General features: G+C 39.1%; 2 protein-coding genes across 4 annotated transcripts in view; one reads left to right on the forward strand and one right to left on the reverse strand.

Annotated features, from left to right (window-relative positions):
• Positions 1–5,322, reverse strand: part of exd3 (exonuclease 3'-5' domain containing 3) — a 47,285-nt gene extending 41,963 nt beyond the window's left edge. The window contains exons 1-2 of one of the 2 annotated variants that reach the window (XM_004538280.6): positions 4,996–5,322; positions 1,539–1,598 (exon numbers count right to left, since the gene is read on the reverse strand). In XM_004538280.6, the coding sequence (XP_004538337.2) occupies positions 1,539–1,566 (28 nt within the window). In that variant the 5' untranslated portion in view covers positions 1,567–1,598; positions 4,996–5,322. The remainder of the gene's footprint in view (positions 1–1,538; positions 1,599–4,995) is intronic. The other variant, XM_004538281.6, reaches the window with a different exon arrangement.
• Positions 4,643–20,194, forward strand: cdc37l1 (cell division cycle 37-like 1). 2 transcript variants are annotated; one of them, XM_004538283.5, is made up of 8 exons: positions 4,643–4,763; positions 7,164–7,406; positions 10,241–10,534; positions 10,626–10,719; positions 11,937–12,052; positions 12,809–12,931; positions 13,100–13,264; positions 16,901–20,194. In XM_004538283.5, the coding sequence occupies exons 2-8, from the start codon at positions 7,302–7,304 to the stop codon at positions 17,015–17,017; spliced, it is 1,014 nt and encodes a 337-aa protein (XP_004538340.1). In that variant the 5' UTR covers positions 4,643–4,763; positions 7,164–7,301; the 3' UTR covers positions 17,018–20,194. The 2 variants fall into 2 exon arrangements, with proteins under 2 accessions (XP_004538340.1, XP_076742516.1); XM_076886401.1 differs by lacking the exon at positions 4,643–4,763 and having other exon boundaries at positions 7,032–7,406; positions 10,209–10,534.
• The last annotated feature ends 787 nt before the right edge of the window (positions 20,195–20,981 follow it).

A 20,981-nucleotide genomic window follows, 5' to 3' on the forward strand; every position in this document is an offset into this window, starting at 1 on the left:
AGAAGGTGACTCGTTTCCTTTCTTTTTTGTGAACGTGAGAAAATCAGAAATTTGGAGGAGAAATTATGCACTTTATCCGAGTGCATCTTTAGAATTTATGTTTATAGGCAGATAAAACTATATCAGTGAAAATTAGACGGTTTTAAATCCACAGACAAGTCTGACTGCATGTTGCCAAGCAGCTGCCAAAATAAAGGAAACACAAAGATCAAGTGTCTAAAAGGGGCATTTGGTGTCATTACAGCCACCAGAACAGTTTCAGTGCGACTTGGCAGTTGCGCAAGTGGCTCAACTTCACTGGAAGGATGCCACAACATTCTTCGACAAGTACTTCTCTTCTTTTGAATTTTGTTGGAGGTGCTGGAAAAGGCTTTCAACAGGTGCTATCACAGAATGGTGAAATGGAGGAGTATATAAGGACTTGAAGAATTTGATGCTTATTAAACCCGTGTTTACACGTCAACTGCCTCTTCGTAATTGACCCACTACAAGCTGATTCCACCAAATATAGAGTGACACATGCCTAAAGGGTAGACAAGTATAACAAGTATAAGATTCAATTCAGGAATGTAATCCTACAAAACTCTGTACTTTTCAGTTATTTAATGGAAAACAATAACTTACTTTGGTGTTTTACACAAGGACATGGGTGATGTTTTTATTAGTAAGGCAGCTGTGAAAATCTTAAAATGTTGCCCTCCTTTGAAATTTCACATTTTCCAATTTGGTCAAATCTGACCCTTTTGGGGGTCTCCCCAATATGAGAAAATGTTTTAAAATATATAGAGGGCTGGGTGACATTTCAATTACTTAGATCACCGAGACTGTGCCTACTGGGGGACAGACGCGAGGTGCCACAGTTAGACAAAGCAGGCTTCAGAGTGTTAAACACTGGGCTTGTGACGTTTGTTCGTCTTATTTTAACACTCTGGAAAGAGCCTCGGACTCCAACCCTGAAAATGTGGAGGAGAAAATGACTGAAAATGCTGCATGCGAGAAAATGCTGGGAAGATTGAGCAGCAAACAGAGACTCTAAGAGAACAAAATTTTTTTATTATTTATAATTTTGTGTGGTTTTTGTTGTTTTGTGTTCTTATGTTATGTTAGTTTAAATGTTCAAAATAATAAAAACTTTAATTACAAAAAAAATTTGAACCTTTTGGTGGACTGGTTCTGGCCTTTGGTCCGTATGTATTAAACACCAGGGTTGTTGCAAAAACACAATAACTTTGCGTAAGCTTTTTTGATAGAAGCTTTCCTGTTATTTGTGACCATCAGATTTTTGAAAAAAAGTTATGCTTGAGTAAATGAAACTCAATTAACAAAAATGTTTGAAAAAATAAATTTATTGCAAAGCTCGTGATGTCTTGTTTTTTTAAAGAGCATTCCTCTCTTCCAAATGTACATGTCACTGATGTTAATCAGCTGTGTGTTAGTCTTCATAGCCACCACCAAATCTACAGTTTACCTAAATGGGCTTTTTTGTTTGGAAGAAACCTTAATAGGAGGTCTCTGTGTGAGAAAACTATGGTACAAACCCGAGGCCTCTGGAGTAGTACGGCTCATTTCTGTCTGCAGGATGAGGTGCCGCTATCACTCTGTAGGTGTAGAAAGAAGGAACAACAAAACACATTGTTGAAATATCTCACTGTCACAATAAACGGATATTTTTTGGATAATATGTGTAAACACGGCCATCTTTAGGCAAAGTTTTAATACTATAACATTGTGTGCTTTTTTTGGTTTTTTGTTGAACCATTTATTAATTTGCCCTATGAATCCTGTCTACAGAAGTTTCCAAAGACCCAATGTTAAATTCAGTCTTTAGGCACTTTACTGGCAGCTTATTGCAAAATTACATAATTTGTTCACTTTTTTGTTTTTTAGCTGAATCTATGAAAAATTCCCTAGCCAGAGAAAATCGGCATCTCTCAACATGGTGTGCAGTGTGTCCCTAAAAAAAAGTCACATCCTGAAGAAATATGAAAAAAATAAATAAAAAAAATCTAGCAAAGACTTGACACAGGACCTGAGAGATGCATCTGATCCTTCAGTTGTTCCATTAAGTAATATAAGAAATGCCTCACTGGAAGAGTGGCTGTCAAGAGGCAATTCTTAAGTGAGGGAAACAAGGAAGAAAGGCTGAATTACTCCAGTTCACACAAGAACTGGACTGAATATCAGTGGTAATAGATCTTATAGAGTGATGAATCCACATTTGAAATTATTCGTTCAAATAGTTGTCAGTTTGTACTAGAGATGGCACGATACCACTTTTTTATGTCCAATACCGATACCGATATCATAAATTTGGATATCTGCCGATACCGATATGAATCCGATAGTGTTTTTTAATCAACAAAACTGTTTTTTAAATATCTTGCTGCATTTTGTATAAGTTCATACTCAAGTTTAAAACAACAACTACACTAAAGCTATTCTGTTATACCTGTATCCAAAAAAAATATTTCATAGTTCAGCAATACTGATCAATCTAATAAACTTAAACCTACACCATCCTCCCTATTCTGGTATTTTAAAGAGTACTTAGCATAAATATTAAGCAACCTAACTAATAGGGTTCCAACTCCCAGCAACAACAAAAATAAATAAATAAAAAATAGGGAACCACCCCTCACGCGCCACCTCATGATGCTTAATCGACGTAATCAACCTTAATTTGATGCAGTGTGGAAAAAAAAATGCACAGAAATCAATTATTTTTCAAGAAATATTAAATAGATTCAACATCTTTCTTCAACAAAATTGCAGACTGCACAGATGGTACCTTCACAAAGGAAAAAGTACTATAGCTTACTAGGGTATATATATATATATATATATATATATATATATATATATATATATATTAGACTTAATAGTTACTATATACAGTAATGGACTTCTATTCATTTTGCATCAAATTAAAACTTTGGCTGTCAGATAATTATTTATTAAAAGCTAGACATTTTAAATGAGAATAAGAAAGAAAAGTATGTCTTTGTGCCCCCTTTTCCCTGTTAATGCCCTATCGGCCCCCCTGGCTAAACTTTGCTAGATCCGCCCCTGCACAGTTACCAGCCGTCAGCTACGTAGAAAAAGATCCTGGTGTAGAAAGTAATAATAAAATTCTAACAACAGCTTATAGAGCTTAAACGTGCTGCTGTTGTTCAGCCGCTGGTTTCCTCTTTCTGGTGCAAAGTGGGCCAAAAGCAAACAAGAGAGACGTACTCCCGACAGAAAAGCCGATCAGCTGATCGTTAAGCAGTTTCATGATTGAAGTAGCAGCAAGAAGAGGCAGTCGCTTGTTAAGCTTAACGCAGGAATGCTTTACAAACATTCAGAGATGGACTTACACACTTGCTTTACTTCTCTCGGGATAACTTTGTCGGAGATGAAATGCCGGGTTGCTAGCGAAGCTCCAAATGCTATCCAGACCACCGACAGGTCCCGCATGCCACAGCCGCTCTATCACGTGATGCATACTGCTCCGACGTGCTAACGTTCTGAGGCGAGTTACGGCGTGTTGCAAGTTTTGTGAGGTGCTTTCATGATATTTAATGGATCGGATTACATTTTTTATTTTTCTCCGATATCCGATCCAGTAATTTAGGTCAGTATGGGACCGATACCGATACGTAATATCGGATCGGTCCATCTCTAAGTTTGTACAGATGCGGTGAGAACAGAGTACAACAGTGAGTGCCTACAGCAGAAGTGTCCAACTCCAGGCCTTGAGGGCCGGTGTCCTGCAGATTTTAGATGTGTCCTTGATCCAACACGGCTGATTTAAATGGCTAAATTACCTCCTCAACATGTCTTGCAGTTCTCCAGAGGCCTGGTAATGAACTAATCATTTGATTCAGGTGTGCTGACCCAGGGTGATATCTAAAACATGCAGGGCACTGGCCCTCGAGGCCTGGAGTTGGAGACCCCTGGTCTACAGCCTTCTGTAAAACACAGTGGCAAATCCGTCACGGTTTGGGGCTGCACTTCAGCCAGTGGCGTTTTAATGCTTGGAAAGAAAAGCACACAGTGGAAGACTATCAGTTATGGACTGGCCTCCCCAAAGCTCAACATGACTGAAGCAGTGCAAGATCATCTGGACTGAGAAGAGCTTTGAATGTCCTTCAAAAAGCCTAGAGAACTATTCCTGAGGCTTGCCTAAGAAAGTTCAGGCTATGTTGAACAACAAAGGTTGTCAGACCAAATATGGACTTTCAAGCTTGTTAAGAATTATACAAACTCTTATTTTTTTCCCCCCTTTCTCCTAGGAAAAACATTAAGATATTACTAGCGGTGAAATAACTGCAGTACTGTATAGTACTAGTACTGCATTTGTATCCATTTGTCCTCAAATTTAAAAAAATAAATGAAAATTTAATAAATACAACAGTACAACAAGGGAAACCTGTGGGAATTGCAGCCTGGGAAAGGGCAAGATGCCATTTGGCAGTGAGTGTGAGTTTAATACTGAGGATGTTTTTTTGTGGGCCTGAAAACCGGTTGTTTCTCCAATGTAAATATCTGCAGGCTCTAGAAGGGGCCTTTGGCACTGACACAGTCAGGGGCAGCAGCATCTATTTTAGACTACAGAGTATGAGAAACGAGATACGGCACCTGCAGTGGAGTCTTTTTTTTTTTTTTTTTTTTAAATTATCTTCTATCCCCACCTCGTGGTGACAGAAAGACCTCCAACTTCCTCTACACTTTCTCTTTAAAAAACAGGATCTCGTGTGGCCCAGTCAAAAAGCACACCCTCTGTAAGTATCTGTGTGAATGCTATTGTTAACCTTTAATAGGTTTATTGTCTAAAAAGGTCAAAAATCAAACGTGAAGAAACTCAGTGTAAGCTAGCTAGCTACATAATCTCAAAGCCAGGCTGTCACGCTGCTCTTCACCACACAGATAACCTTTATTTGTTAAATCGTCGACAAGAAATAAATGTTTATTCAAAACAGTATAACGTTACGTTATCGATACGAATATACTCACCAGTTTTATACAGTTAGCAAACGTCAAGTAAGCCAGCTCGCTTGTAGCTTCGCGTTAATGCATTATAATCAGTTTGTTTGGTCCGCTTGTGGGCCAATTTCGCCCATAAGTTGGTCTTAGGCGGCGCTTCCTTTTAAACTATACATGCATTTGGTGTTTTTTGGCCACATATTCACACACCATAACTGATAAATCATGCCAGAGCTCCAACTACAAACCTGAATATGTAACAGCAGACTCTATGTATACGGAGCTGACTTAAAACGGTACGAGTCCAATAGGTAATGCTGCCTGTAAACTGAAACTAGGGAGAAATATTGCACAACGATATTCTTGCTCTGTCTTTTCTGTGGGGGTCTGTCCTGGCAGTTTAAAGTACACTACCGCCACCGTCCGGTCACAGTACGCAATTTAACACAAAAAAGAATTAAAACTTTTTGTTCATCTTCCACATAATTAAGTGGCTTAGTTACACAATATAAGCATTTTTTTTTTTCATTTCTTTTTGCACAAATTTGATGCTTTGATCCATTCTTGCAAATGTCTATGCAAAACAGTCTTCTGTTTACTACATTTTTAAATTGCCCGTAACATGGCAATCAGAATGAGTAGGTAATATTTTTCCTTTTTCTAACCTGTGTAGTGGCTTTTATGTTTTCTGTATCGCAGCAGCGTGGTCTGTCAACAAACTGGAGTAGGGAAGGTATAATAATATGAATCCTGTCCAATCTCTTGCAGTTAACCTTCCACACATATTAATGTGTAACTGCACACTCCTGAAATTGTAGACATTTTCAATCACTGCCATTAATACTCCAGAAGATGCTACACACAATGACGCTGATTTGTTCTTTTCACTGACAAAGAGATAAACTGAGGATTTTAGGGTTTCTTAATTGTTTAAACGTTGAGGTTTGGTCATATATTTGTCGTTATACTGGTCACCAATATTACCTTGTATTTGTACATTGTACTTCGGTTGTTTTTTTTCCACACATTTTCAGTCCAGTTTTTCTATTTGATCATTAGGGGGCGGGGGCTAAGAATTGCGCTGGTAGACACTTAAAAGAAGTGGAGGATCTATTGGTTTTGTGAGGAAATAAAAGATGAGAGGTACGTGTGTTAGCCTAACTATTAGCCTAAAGACTTATGATAAAACACGCCTACCATGTTTTGGGTTCCTGCAACTGGTCCGTCGGATTATTGTCTCCCCAGAAACACTTCCCTTGTGCTTTTGGAAATCTGTTTTTTCCTATTTCCGTTGTGTTTTGTGTGATTTTGCAGCGTTTTTCTTATTGCTGGTGTTTTCTTAAGTTGCAGTCCGTTTGGCCTCTCAGGGTCATCCGTGGTAAATAGATAACACAGGATTTTTGCAAAATGATACCAAAGAGCTATTAGCTGAAAACGGCATATTTTGGCGTGGTCTACAGGGTGTCTTTAACAAATCTGAAGAAACTAGACAGGTGAAGGACAAAAAAATCTACCTACTGCAGATGAACAGGGGGTCTTTGCAAATATTAACCTTTAAATTGAAACAGTTCTAATGAACTTGTATTTCTATGTATGTTTACAAATGTTTCAATAAATGACTGAACCCATTTCCAATTTTGCAAGGAAAATGTAAAGAAATGAAGGTACTAAATGTACTATTCAAAATTTACATTTTTTTTCCTTTGGTAGGGCGTAAGAAATACAAAAACTCAGCCAATATATTGAATAATATTTTTTCCTCAATCACACAATCATTCCTTTCAAATTTATCCAAGCCTCTTTACAGTATCAATGACTTATTAAAGTTTGAATATTGAATAACTTTGATGTCAGAAATAATTGCGGAAACACCCAGATATGTCGTGACCATCTGTACAATTTCCCTTTTTAAAAAAATTGAGTTTCTAGTTAAGAGTAACTTACTTCTGCTATAAGAAAGCATCCTTATAGCAGAATTTACTGGAACGCAACAGAATTCAGTAGAAAAACTTCTGAGTGCTTCACGTCATTAAAGTTGCTCCCCACGTGTCCCTTGCGTCACCACTTAAAAAAAAAAAAAAGGGGACGTAGCCAGAACACGGTGGTGGTTGTTGTTGTTACACTATCATCCACAGGAGCAGGAGTGATTTTTTTTGATGCATCATATCCCCTTTTCTGTTCTGTTGGCTGTCACACAGGTATTTAGATCCCACATAAATCTCGTGAGGCGGCTGAATATAAAGAGCAACACTGTCTGTGGCTCCTCAAACACGGCTAGCATTAGCTAGCGGGTCTCACTGTCACAGCAGAGCTAACCAGCTAGTTGCTTAGCAGTTATGGAGTGGCTGGGCAACGGAGACTCACTTCACCACAGCGAAGAGCCCAGCAGTGAGTCACTTTCAACGGCCGGAGGCTTTAGTGGTCTTTACCCTCACCAAAAGGTAAGGCCTTTAAGTTATCTCATTCAAGATGTGCTTAACGGTATTCTAACAAGCGAATACTGTTGGAGATAGCTGGAGTGTGCATGTTATAACATTTTCTGTTATTCTGAAGCACAGTTTCCACCCTACACAACAACGGGATATTTTACCAGTTAGTTTAGTGTTAAATGTCAGTGTTCACGCTGCTAACCCGCAGTTGCCCAATAACTATTGTACTTTAGCTCATGCTTATAGGGTAATCAGATTACTCGCTGCGTCATTATCTTGTCAGTACACCACTGAAATCAGGGTTGGGAAGAAATACCCCCTAGGTGGGATGGTTGATGGGATCAGAGGCCATAACGGGAAGTAACAACCCCCCCGACTCAAACATGCGCACACTGACAGCTGTGTGTGATTACTAGCTAGCAGAGAAGGCATGCGACCACTGGTGAAGTGGAAACAAGCGTTTATTTATTTTTAACCCTCATGCTCCACCTTAAGCTAAACGCAGCTTGACTGCGGTCGTGAAAGCTTAAAAGCTAATGAACTACATTTAGTGTGTGATGCAGAGTCATCCCTCAGTTTTTAGGTGATCACCTCATTTACCACTCAGAGAGAGTCATTTCATGGTAAATTGTAAATGGACTATCTCTACTTGAGCACTTATAGAGCTTTATACAACTTGCTTCATTCCTCCACACAAACACTTTTCTTGTACACCTAAGTGCACACACATTCATACTCTGATGAACAGTGTTGGGTAAGTTACTTTAAATTAGTAACTTAGTTACATTACTAGTTCTATCAAAAGTAACTCAGTTACTTCAAGTTACTCTTTACTTTCAGAGTAACTAGTTACTAGGGAAAGTAACTTTGGTTTTACTCAGAATTCTCTTGTTAATGTGTTGCTTCCGTAACTGGATACCCAGCAAGATTGCCAGTCTTCTAGCTTGCTTACTTGCCACAAGTGCACTGTGCCACCTACCAATAGAAAGGAAAAAATAATGTGCACATTTCCACGAGAGAAATCCCACACCTGATTCTATCCTAGCCTGCTTTTTACATCCAACACAAAAACTGCAGTCGTGGTGCGTTCGATTGTACTCAGAACTCGGAAATTCTGCCTTCTGAATAGGAAGATGTAGGTAACACCAGACTGCAGATGAGCTGCATACAGGGCTGGACTGGGACAAAAAAATCCTCCCGGGCATTTTGACTAGCCCACCATTGTAGGAAAAATCATAAAGCCTTTGAATGAAAATAAACGCTGTTGTGACAGTGATGTACACTGTTCTGATGGTATATATGTATCAATCTATCAATTGTTTGTTGCAAGACTCAGATAATTATTTTTTTTAAAAGTGAGACATTTTAAATGAGAATAAGAAAGTATTTCCTTGTGCCCCCCTTTCCCTTTTAATGCCCTACATGGACCCCTGGCAACACTTTACTAGATCCGCACCTGCACAGTTACCAGCTGTCAGCTACCTAAAAAAGGATCCTGGTGTTATTTGTCTCTCAGAAACAGTTCATAACTTCCCTTCAACTCATTCATGTCACCTAAAAGGTAAACCTGTTTCTCCATCACAGCTCTGATGATTCAGTAAGGACATCTCCTGGTTTCGTCTTCATGTTTCCCTCTCACCACATATCCAAACCGACATCATGACCAGCAGCTTTACAGCCGTGGCTCCAGCAAACATCAGCTGATAGTAGAAATTAATATTAAATAAATTCTAACAACAGCTGATCAAGCTTAAACATGCTGCTGTTGTTTACCGCGACATCCGCTGGTTTCCTCTTTCTGGCGCAAAGTGAGCGATAAATAAACAAGAGAGAAAAGCCAATCAGCTGATCACTGATCAGTTTCATGATTGAAGTAGAAACAGGACAGGGAGGGTGAGAGGATGAGAGAAGAAGAGGCAGCTGTGCAGCGTAAACACAGAATAACTTCAGCTTTGTGCCTTTTTCATTGTAGCTGAAGTCCGGGACAAACTGTTCCTTTTCACCTCAATACGAAACGCGTAACATTTTCTCTGAATACCAGACGATTCAGTTTTTTACGAGACGGTTGGCAACTCTAATAATTAACCTTATGAATAAAATAAAGTTCAACATCAGTAACATAGCACCCACCCAGCTGTATAGAAACTCCATCATGCTAGCTAGCACGCAGTACGAAAAAGTCAGCATAACAAAAATAAACTCCAACTAAACTTGGTTCATATCTGACCCAGATGGACTGCAGGTTATAACTTCTTACCTGAAGTTCAGTTCACCTGACACTCTCGGACCAGCGGCCGCTTCGGGTCTCTCCTCTTGCCTCCCTTTTCCTTCATCCACCTGCTGGCCTCCACCACTTGCTAATGTTATTGAATCTGTGGAAGCTCCACGATAGCCGCCACACGAAGTAACGAATAACGAGCCTATCTAAATCCCAGTAACGAGTAACGCGTTCCTGGTTTTGGCATAATAACTAGTTACCGTGCTCGTTACCACAATAATAACGTAGTTACTGTAACGCGTTACTTAATAACGCGTTAGTCCCAACACTGCTGATGAATCCATGGTAGAGCAATTTGGGGTTCGGTATCTTGCCATGCAGACTGGATTGAACCACCAACCCTCTGGTTAGTAGAAGAACTGATCTACTGCCACCCCAGAAAAGATGTGTTCAGAATAACTTTCTGAGGAATATGTTGCTAAATTTCAAACTTGGCATAAAGATTTTGGGCTTTGATTGAAGTGCAAAACCTCTTGAATTTTATTCATTTATTGTATTGCTAACAAGTGCTAGCTGATTTTTTTTTTTTTTAACAGTAGTCATTTGCTTTCCATTTACCTCAAACCAGCCAACATCATCAAACCTCTGTGATTGTCCCATGGCATCGCTATGCCAAAGTCAGCAGCGCTGTGTGAAGGCCTCGATCGTCTCAAGTTGGAGACTAGCTGAGGCGCAGGATCAGTTATGCTCTTTAGGAGTCCACAGCTCTGAGTCGCTGGAGCAAGAGCGTGCTCGGACTCAGGCCTGCCCCACAGAGCTCACGCACAATGAGGAGGAGTGGCGCCGCAAGGAGAGCTTGCTGGGAGTTCAGGAACCCAGCCGCAGTCCTGTATTTGGAGCTAGTTGGGATGTTTTTGATAAGGCAAGTTTGCCAAACAACATTGCAAAATGAACATATAGAGGGGCTGTGTTCTGTGCCAAGATTTTAAGACCGTGTTTCCTTTCTGTTTCAGAGTATCATCAATGTCCAGCATCAGGCTGCAGAAATGGACCAGGACAAGTGTAAGACATTTCTCCAGAAATACGAACAAGAGCTCAGGCATTTTGGTAAGTGAGCCAAAACGTCATCAATTAGCAAGTCGGTTTGTGGCTTTAACGTTGCTGCAGTTTAGTAGGATTGTTTCTCTGGTGTAAAGGGAAAGGATGTCCTCATTTAGTTTTCATGTGTAAACTCAAATAAGTTTTAAGCTGCCTGCATAGTGACATTCCAACAATTTCATTCCAGGACACACTTCTTTAAATAGATCTTATAAAGTTGGATATTAACTTTGTTGCTTGTCGTCAACGTGATAATAATATCTGAATTATGGATTACGGCCTTGTTTATGTGCTGCTGGGAAACAAGCTTGCTGGCATCACAGCAGTGGTTATCAACACTCACATAAAAAGGAGCATTTCATGCCTAATATGGTTCTTCCTCTGCACACAATGATCTCTGAGTGGTGCCCATTTCAGTCAGAGATGTTACCAGATGATAATGATGAAATAGGGATAAAAATATATAAAGAACAACTCGAGTTAATTATTTTAATGCCAAGTTCAGTCTCAGTGCTCCTGTTTATTTGAAACATTACGGCTGCACAGTAGAGCTCTGAAACTTTAAACTGGATACATTTAAACGTTAGTTGCTACTTTCTCACAGCGCAATAAAGGAGATGTGGAGATTGCTTTAGTTTATCAGCCGATCACAGTGAAATTAATTATTTATTTTTAATGAATAACTGTTTGTGGTGTGTGTTCTGCATTAAAGTAGCTGCATTTCCAGCAGTGTAAAACAGACTTAGCAGGACAGTAGAACCAAGGATAAGAACATTTACACATTTTCTGCCTCAAATGAACAAGCTACAAGGGGGGGTGACGGTTTCAGTGTCATGGAATTTTTTTTTTTCTCCGTCTATATTGGAGATTTAGAAGAACCTGTATTACATACCTTGCCATCAACTTTTATCACACCTATAATTTCACTGAACACAGGCTGTATATTTTTGCTTTAGAAGCTTTAATGGATAGTTACATAAGAAATAAGGAACCAAGTTATCAACTGATCAGACAGGTGATGCAAAAATTATGAATTTGCACAGATTTGGATTCACAGGCAGTTTTGTTGTTGTGCTCAGTAGATACTGCATATGCTAACAACAGCAAAGCAGAAAAGAGATCAGTTGTTGACTGCTGTGTTAAAGAAATAACTGCATATATTACTGATATTTAAAAGTCGTAAGTTTCTGTAATCAATCTTGTATTTATTTATTTGTCTTTGTCAGGTATGCTGCGAAGGTGGGATGACAGTCAGCGATTCCTTGCAGCCATGCCTCAGCTTATCTGTGAGGAAACTGCAAACTACTTAATTCTGTGGTGCATGAGTCTACAGCAAGAAGGGGTAATATGCCGACAGAGTAGGCCTGGTGTTACTTTATTGCTTCATTATAGTCAACATCTCATCAAGTGACTAAAAACAGTTTATCCTATAAACAGCATAATGCAGTTTTCGTGTGGGTCATAACTCTGTGGGTCATGTAATTCCCAAATGCTAAAAAACAGAGCCAGGGGAGGTGTCCTGAGTAGTTGATCTGGAAGATAAGTGTAAAGCGTAAGCTAGCTATCGATCGATCTATCAATCGATCTATCAATCGATCTATCAATCGATCGTTATTTTGGCATGAGTTTTGAAGTAATGCATTGCCTCCAATGGACCATGCAAAGTGTAGAGCTCAGCACAAATGAAATGCTGTGGTATGACCGTAAGAGAGCTGTGCATAAACGAATGCTTGGAAACTGAAGCAGTGTTGTGTGGGGGACAGAGTTCCTCCATAGTGAGAGACTGATAAAGATGTATAGAAAATGATTGCATCAGATTATTGGTGCTAAAGGTGATCCTGCAAGCTACTGAATGGGACATAGGATAGTCCTATAGAAGCTTTTTTTCACTATATTGCTCTATATAGAATAATCCAAGGAGGATAGATGTTAATTATTAAAAATCAGTATTTCTAACAATTCTTCAACCAGTGAATTAAAAGGTAACGTAAAAAAAAAAGTAAATTTGGGCCAGTTTCCAGGTAAAGAACTTACAAAGAGGGCATCTGGTGAGAAAACCAAAGACATCACACTAGCTTTTCCTACTTGTGTTCTGCAGAAAGAAGCGTTGATGGAGCAGGTGGCACACCAAGTTGTAGTGATGCAGTTCATCCTGGAGATGGCTTCAAACTCTCAGCAGGACCCTCGAGGCTGCTTCAGACAGTTCTTTCATAAAGCCAAAGTAAGAGAAATTCATCTTATCATTGATGTGTATGAATGTTGTGCATCTTATTATGGCTTTTATAGTGTTGCATGCTAAAATAATTTGGCTTTGTTTTCTAGAGATAATAATAAAAAGCCATCATATACTAGCTTTCAGAGTGTCTCAGACATATTGTTGTTTTTCCAGGAAGGACAAGACGTCTACTTAGAGGTCTTCCATACAGAACTTGAGGCCTTCAAACAGAGAGTTAAAGATTACACAGACAAATGTAGAGGTCATTTGTCCAACACTGAACAGCAGAATATCGGCACAAACTGCATACTCGACCCCAAAGAATCAACAGTACCTTCAGTAAGTGCACTTGAGCTTGCACCAGCAAATCTTGTACCTCAGTGCAGTTATCACTTACAGAAGTGAGATGGCACTGTTGAGCTTGTTTTGATATAAATAAGAAAGTAACTAGTTTTGGTTTTTCTTGGTGGTGATCATTCCCGAGGGATGTGTCTGTGGTTTCTTTTGTTTGTAAATGATGACAGCACTACAGTGTGGGCACAGCTGCAAAAAGGTAAACTTTACCTTATAACAAGGAGCTGGGCCCCATTGTGTTAATGTTACCTGTAAAATCAGAAGTGGCCAACACATTTGCTGACAGTTGCTATTTGACCTCTTCAGCGCAGCAGAAACCCGAGAGGACATCCTCAGTCTTAGTTTTATCAAATCAGTCAGATCTCATGTATCCATCCTCACTGTAACAGTCATCTGGTTTTCTGTAAAACGGGAGAAACATGTAGTGATATATTGTACATATATTTATTAGTTTTAGATTTAGCCATTCGTATATTTTGCCTGTTTATGTTATTGTATTTTGCACAACTCTGTTGCTTGTGAAGCTCGCACACAAGAATTTCACTCGCATGTGCTGTACCAATGTACCTGCACATGTGATGTGACAATAAAAGTGATTTGATTTGATTTGAAGTAGTCCGTGTTAAGCAGTTTTATATACTGTAGAGTGCAAAAACATCAAACTACTGTTAGATTATGCTAAGAAAATGCAAAATGGGTGCAGAGGTTTCTTGAAACATGTGCAAACATAAGTGGCAACTCGGTATATAAGGTGAAAACAAGCTTGAAGACGATGTTTGCCTGAACTCGCTCGGGAATAGTTCTCCAGGCTTCTTGGAGGACATTCAGAGCTCTTCTTTGGATGTCGGATTCCTTTTGTTCCATTCTCTGAAGATGATCCCACACTGCTTCAATAATGCTGAGGTCCAGGTTCTGTGTTTAGGTTCACTGATGTGCAGAAAAATGTAGCAGTTGCCAATCTTACCTGATAACACTGCATGATAGATCAAAATCTGACGATGCTTTTCTGTGTTAATATTTCATCAATTTTGACGAGATCTCCAACAGCACTGGCCAAAAAGCATGCCCAAACCATGCCCAAACCATGACAGAGCCTCTGGTATACCTCAGCCTTTTCTACCTATTTGCCTTCCTTAAGAATTGCTGCTTGATCATTTGTGAATCAGCTGAAGGGCCACGTGCATCTGTCAGGGCTTTCTTAAGGATATGACAATATATATTTATATATATTTGGTTATTTTTTTTGTTTGTTTGTCTTTTAAACAGACACTTCCTTTTTTTGTCGTCCACTTTTCCAGTTTGCTCTTATTAAGAAGAACTTTGAAAAAAGGACGTTTTCAGATTCAATTTTAATTATGGAAAAATGGGGAAAATCTCCTTAAAATATACTTTAATTAAATTATTTTTTTCTAGTTATATTCCCTTATTTTAAAAAAATACCTATTTCATAAATTATTCCCTCTAAAAACTTATACATTAGCATGTTTGTTTACTAGATGCCTATAATAGATTAACAAAGAATATTTGCACATTTGGAATATAAATCTAAAATTAACGCAGTATATTTTAGCAGAGACATTTAAATTAAAAAAAAAAAAGAAATATTTCACTGGTGTTTCCAGAACTATTCTAAATCTTACTTCCATCTTTTGTAAAACCCTCTTGGGCAGTAATAATTACAGCTTTCTTTTTGAGCAAGTCACTACAAGCTTTGCACACATGCCTTAGGCAACTTATCCCATTCTCCCTCGCTCATCCTCACTGTTCAGTAGGAAACATCTGTAAACTCACATCTACAGATCTCTGTATAGATTTTTGTATTATGTCTTTATTTTTATTTTTTGGGGGGGGGCATCAGGTGCACCACCCAGTGACAGTTCAACTAGCCAACGGCAAACACAATAATGGGGTGGCTTTGGGACAAGTTTCTGATTTTATTTAGCTGCATTTATCTCTGTCAGATCTGAGCATTCTGGTTGTCATTGCTGCTGAGAAGCAGGCCCTTAGCATCATGCTGCCACCACCCTGCTTCATGTGCTCAGTCATGCGTTTTGTCTGAGCATGGCTTCCTTCTTCTCACTCTACCCATAAAGGCATAAGTGAAGGTGTGTTGGCAGGGAAGGTCATCCTCCCATCTCTGCTGGGGAGCTTGTGAATTCCTGTTAAGCTATGAGACACAGATTGTAGCTCTGAACTATTCCACACATCACCTGACAGAAGTGCATGTGAGAATAGAAATGTTTCACTGTGTTGATCAAACATTGGTCATCAGTATTTAACCTATGAGCTCCCAAGTCTATCTAATGTCTGATCACACTGATGTGTGACCCCATCTCCCTGACCACTCCCATAGTTGGCTGGTTACTCAGTGTGTGGGAAAAACCGTAATATTAGTAGGAGTCTTGGAGGCTTTAAACTCCCTTTTTTTGACATTGTACTCCTGGGATGACCATTTAAAATGAAAACGAAGAAACTTGTAGAGTAAAAGAGAAAAGGAAAAAGCAGTGTAGGGGTCTTTGTGAAGCACTGTAGATGAAGCTCTGTTATATAAGAAATGTGTTACAGTATGACCAAAAGATCAGTAAAGATGTGTGTCTCACATAAATTAAGTCTTTGATATTGTAAACCGATTACAGACATGTAAAAATATTTGGACTTGTGGAAACGATTTCAACATTCAGAGTAATCCAAGTGTAGAAATTGCTAAAGATAAGATAAGATAAGATAGAACTTTATTAATCCCTCGGGTGGGTTCCTCTGGGAAATTCGATTTCCAAAAAAGCACAGCACCGACAGAAGTTACAGAGTTATACACACACACATATATATAAATACAGAGACAATATAAATAAAATATACGAAGGGGATAAATAGAATAAATAGGAATAAAAATAAAAATACAAGTGAATTGCACATTTCAAGTATTGAGTCTATTGCACCGTTGACTATTTACAAAAGTATTGCACAAAAGGTATTGCACAGTGAGGTGAAGAGGCACTACAGCTTAGTTGTTCCCTCCTTTGTCCTCCTGTTTCCCCTCCCTCTCCCCTCCAGAGAGGAGGATAAAGGGGATATAGCACAGGGTAAATGTGTGGGGTGCAGTACAACAGGCCTTTTTGTAAGACTGAGAGAATGCGCTGTCGACCCTCTGTTGGCCTCTCAGCTGGACTGGCTGCCAAAACTCAACTCTAAAGAGCGGAAAAAAGCTTTAGGAGGATGCAGCCTGTTGAAACTGAAACTGGTTGTGCTTTTGGATTGTTACAGCTTTTTCTTCTAACAAGACGTTAGAAGAAAAAGCTGTAACAATCCAAAAGCACAACCAGCTTAACTTAAATTTTGAAATCTGACCATATAATGAATATTACTTACAACACATGTTTGTTTAATGCTAATTTGTTTTAATTGAACAAAACGTGTTGATAAAAATAAAGAACAAATCATTAAAGATAAATATTTAAAATCTCAAACTGCAGTTAAAGAGCCTTTAACTAAGCCACAGTAGACTTATCTCTCAGCTATGTTTGAGTCTAATTTTAATTTTGATTTGCACGCGACCGTGTTCATCTGTGATTGTTTTCTGATTTCTGTTGACCTCTTTGTGTCTTTGCATTTCATCACCAGGTGGCAGAGTTTCCTATGAAGCGCTGTGTAGAAGCTGGACTTTGGACAAGCACAGGGAGGTGGACAAAGGAGGACACTACAGAAACGGAAGACATGCGCATGATGGAGACGTCTTAGAGGATTCAGCCCCGCCCCCTGCTTTTCTAATATCACCATCATAACCTCTCCGTTTAGGAACGATCCGAGTTGTTTATACAGCAGACCAGGCTAAAAAAAACAACAACATCATAGTGCAGGAATAAACAGACATTCAGTCTTTTATGCCACAGTTTTCAGTAGAAAGCCTGCAGAAAGTACGTTTGTGCCAATGGCAAACGTTTCCCTGTGTGGCTGTTAGCATGTCGGCATGGTTGGCCTCTGGCAAGCGGGTTTGTTGCAGTGTCTTTTGCCAGCTTAAATGCATGTTGTGCCATAACTGTTGTTTTTACAGTTGGAGGTATTGCATTCTTCAAGCTAGGTGTGTATCTTTCTCAGAAGAGAGAAATATCCTCACTAAAAAGCAGAACAGAATTCATCCAGACAACACAATGAATACTTAACCAGTAAAGTCTCTGGATAAAAATCACTTTGGTAGCAAATCCACTGCTTAAAGTATGACAGAGGTCAGGGGTCACAAAGAGCACTCTTTAAAAAATCATGTCAAGTCTGAGGAGAGTAACTGATGAAAGTTAGTGTCCTTGCACCCTCTGAAGTACAAGAAGATTCAGTTGGAGCCAAACAGTATTGCAAATCTTGTAACTGCAATGCTGCTGCTCTGGTAAACAGTAACTACTGCAAACAAACAAAAAAAGGTGGGGAGTGCTTTGCGGGTGTGACCTGAATTGTTTGATTTTAATCATGAAGAGGAAAACAAACCTACCTGTGATTAGGAACAAAGCATGTTTGAAATGGAGGGAGAGTTTCTGAGTTATCAATAGAGTGTCATAGGGCTTCAGTTTGTGAGATATGCAGCTTTATTTTACATTTTTAACATTTTCAATGCATAACATACAACCAGAGCTACTGACTTTACGCTAGTGTGCAAAGAGCAGTTACAGTGAATATGAATAATTTCTAAATCTGTAGTGTGATGTAACGTTTTGGTATACCAGCACTCAACATATTCAAAGTCTAAGCCAAGTTAAAGCTCTGAAAGTTCCTATTTTTTGTAGTCAGTTTCTTCTTGTAGGACCCTTTCAGATTGATCTTCATATAAAGAGACTGCACATGAATTTCAGTTCTGTAAGGCTGATTATGGGAGAGGATGAACAATGCAGTATGTGTGGGTGGCAGGGTAGTTGTCTGACTCAGTCCAAATCAGCAGTCAGAATGGATGATTCAGGATGATGGCTTAAGGTGTAATTGTTTTCATTTCTATCATACAGTTGCTCTTTTGTTGCCTGATTGCTTCTTTTTGAGCCAGAAAGGCCATCATGAGTGGTCTGTCTCGTTGCTTTAAATAGGCCAAGAGGATGTGTTAAGCTCATTTCCAGCTCTGTTTGAACTGTTAAACTGGGCCTTGATGCAGCCCGTTAATTTCGTCCCCTTTGTGAAGCAGGAGGTTTCGGCTCTGCTCCTTACAAAGGCCCTTATTGGCTGCTCCTAATTTGAATAGTAGATGGGTGGGGCCTCTGTGTTCACAACTAGAGCCTTATGCCTAAACCTTGTTAAGGGAAAAAAATGCTTTTATTGATATCAAACAGAGACAAGAGTGGGGGAAAACTTGCTAATGTGAGTATTCAGAGTAGTTGAGCCTCTTTTGGGTATGGTTAATATGCTCATCCAAATTTCTAACATCATGTACAACAGAAAATCATGAAAAACATCATGGGTTCAGGTGATCTCACAACACTCCGATTACACTATACCTGTGGAAATCATTGTGGCCTTAAATCTTTTGCTTTGAACACTGTGTGGTGCGACAGGTTCGGAGGACTAAAGCACATTATAGCTTCGGAACAGTATATGTGATGGGAGAAAGAGGATGGTTTAATTGTTCTGTTTTCCTAGAAGTATTCCTTAGTGTTGTCTGGAGAAGCTTAAACACAGCACAGTTTGTAAAAATAAAAAAGGAAGCCTTTCGTCCGTTAAGAGACATCCATGCTAGTCAGGTGTTATGTGGATAAATTAACTGCAGATAAGTGATTAAAAATCAGTCAAATACAACATAATGCCTACGCTGAGCCGTAATACAAGCTCACCAGATGTTAAATTACAACTGACTATATACTGTGTATTCACAAAAAAGTATTTGTTGTGCACTTAACAGCTTTGGGACTTCCTGTGACAAAAATAAGAGTCTCAGGACGACAGGTGGTGATTAATTTAAGTTGAATTTTGAGTAAAATAGCATGCTTTATAGTATGTGAGTCAGTATAATAATTCTGTGATAATAAAGCACTCAGCTTTTGATGCAAATAATATAATATTACAATGCTGTCTTTTTTAGAAAGGCATAATCAGCCCGGTTTTGGTGTTGAGTGTAATTGTCAATTAACCACAACCGGTTATTGTGCGGATCGTGACGTGAGACGTAAAGAGGACACTACATTACTCGGTAACTAATCGTCAGCTGAGTTTCGCTCCTTTGTCTTGCTCTCATGTAATCAGAGACTGAATTTCAACCCAAACACTTCAAATCCTACCAAAATCTTTTTACATTTGTTTTGTGCATTTTATTTGTGTCTGCTTCGGTGATGCGCCAGAGAATAACTATGCTTTCTTCACCAGCCTGGCATCTGTACTCGTTTCCTGAAACCAAGTTGCAACCAACTGTTTCCTTTCATAAGTGCTTTGTACAGACTTTTGTCTGTGCTGAGTTGGTTGAAGTTCTTCGCTCTGGGATGATCGACACCAGAGCTGAAGGAAAGATGCCTGTGTTGAGGATGTGCGAAAAAGGGCTGAGCTCTCAAAAAAAGACTTTTCACTGTATGTGTGTTTGCAGAAAGGAGCTCTCTGCATCTGAATGTGTCCTGCACTTTATGTTTCTTTTGTAAAACGGACGAATACAAAGGGGTGGGGTGTTGAAAGCTTTTGCTTTGTAATTTTGTCTCATCCTGCGTTCTAAATGTATATCACCTTTCTGTTCTTGGTCAGCAAGAAACAGATTAGAAATTATGAATGCGTTTTTATGAATTGCGTGACATTTTGTTTTTGCTTTTGTATTCGTTTTTTTGTTTAAGTTTCAACTTTCTTTCACAATGCTTTTCATTATTTAACAAAACATAAACATTGTAGACATTTGCTCAGTAAGACATTTGCTGCAGTGTGTGGATGTAGAAATATCAAGTGTATTAAATACAGTTCAGACTTGGAGCTGCTTCATGATGCATTGATGATTCTGCTTCACAGCTATCGTTGTCATTTATTAATGATCGCTCCCACCCCCACCCTAAAAAGTAGTCTTTTTTTAAGTATATTAAGTAACATACACACACTCAGTGCTGTTGATAAATATATATGTTCTCAGCAGTGAGGTTAGATGTGGACATAAGTAGTCTTTGTGGAGCAAAATAAAATATTTAACTACGAAAAATAATTGGCTAAGGCTTGCTGAACTCAGCCTGTGGCCACTGGTGTGTCGACTTCCCAGGTTACAGTGAGCTGTGAGTTTAGTCACTAGCTGCCATCACATTTACACTGACTTGTCCTACAGAGGAAAAAAAACAACTTCAAATATATAAACACAGTACTTAATGTCTTTTGGGACCTACAGTCGAAAACAGTGGTTAAGTCCTTACAGGGAAGCTCCACTAAGTTTGCACATCATAGTTTGTTGTCAGGTCTTGAGGAGTACTAATATATATGTAAAATCAAATTTTATAAGAGGGAGCTTTGTGAAGTCCAGTAAATATTTAGACAGTCAGTTCTGGAGTTGTGGTTGAAGACAAGGCTATACAAATACAGGCCATTTACCATTTACAAGGACGACGGAAAGAAAGAGGAGGTTTGAGTGGAAAGACGTGTGCTTGCCAGACGTCTGTGCCTTGCTCGTCTTGCTGCAGGCGAGAAGCTCATCATAATACTGACTGCTGTTAGCATAGCACAGCCAAATTTCTTGCCAACCCGACAGACAAGTTGCACAGTGAGTACTGTCGATGCC

Source organism: Maylandia zebra, linkage group LG7 (genome assembly GCF_041146795.1).
Source record: "Maylandia zebra isolate NMK-2024a linkage group LG7, Mzebra_GT3a, whole genome shotgun sequence".
NCBI classification, from domain to species: Eukaryota; Metazoa; Chordata; class Actinopteri; order Cichliformes; family Cichlidae; genus Maylandia; species Maylandia zebra.

Bases quoted from the DNA above. Each gene is read 5' to 3' on its own strand.
- cdc37l1 (XM_004538283.5), top strand. From the start codon at position 7,302: ATGGAGTGGCTGGGCAACGGAGACTCACTTCACCACAGCGAAGAGCCC. The intron at 10,720-11,936 runs GTAAGTGAGCCA...TGTCTTTGTCAG, and splicing joins ACAAGAGCTCAGGCATTTTG to GTATGCTGCGAAGGTGGGAT. The intron at 12,053-12,808 runs GTAATATGCCGA...TGTGTTCTGCAG, and splicing joins TGAGTCTACAGCAAGAAGGG to AAAGAAGCGTTGATGGAGCA.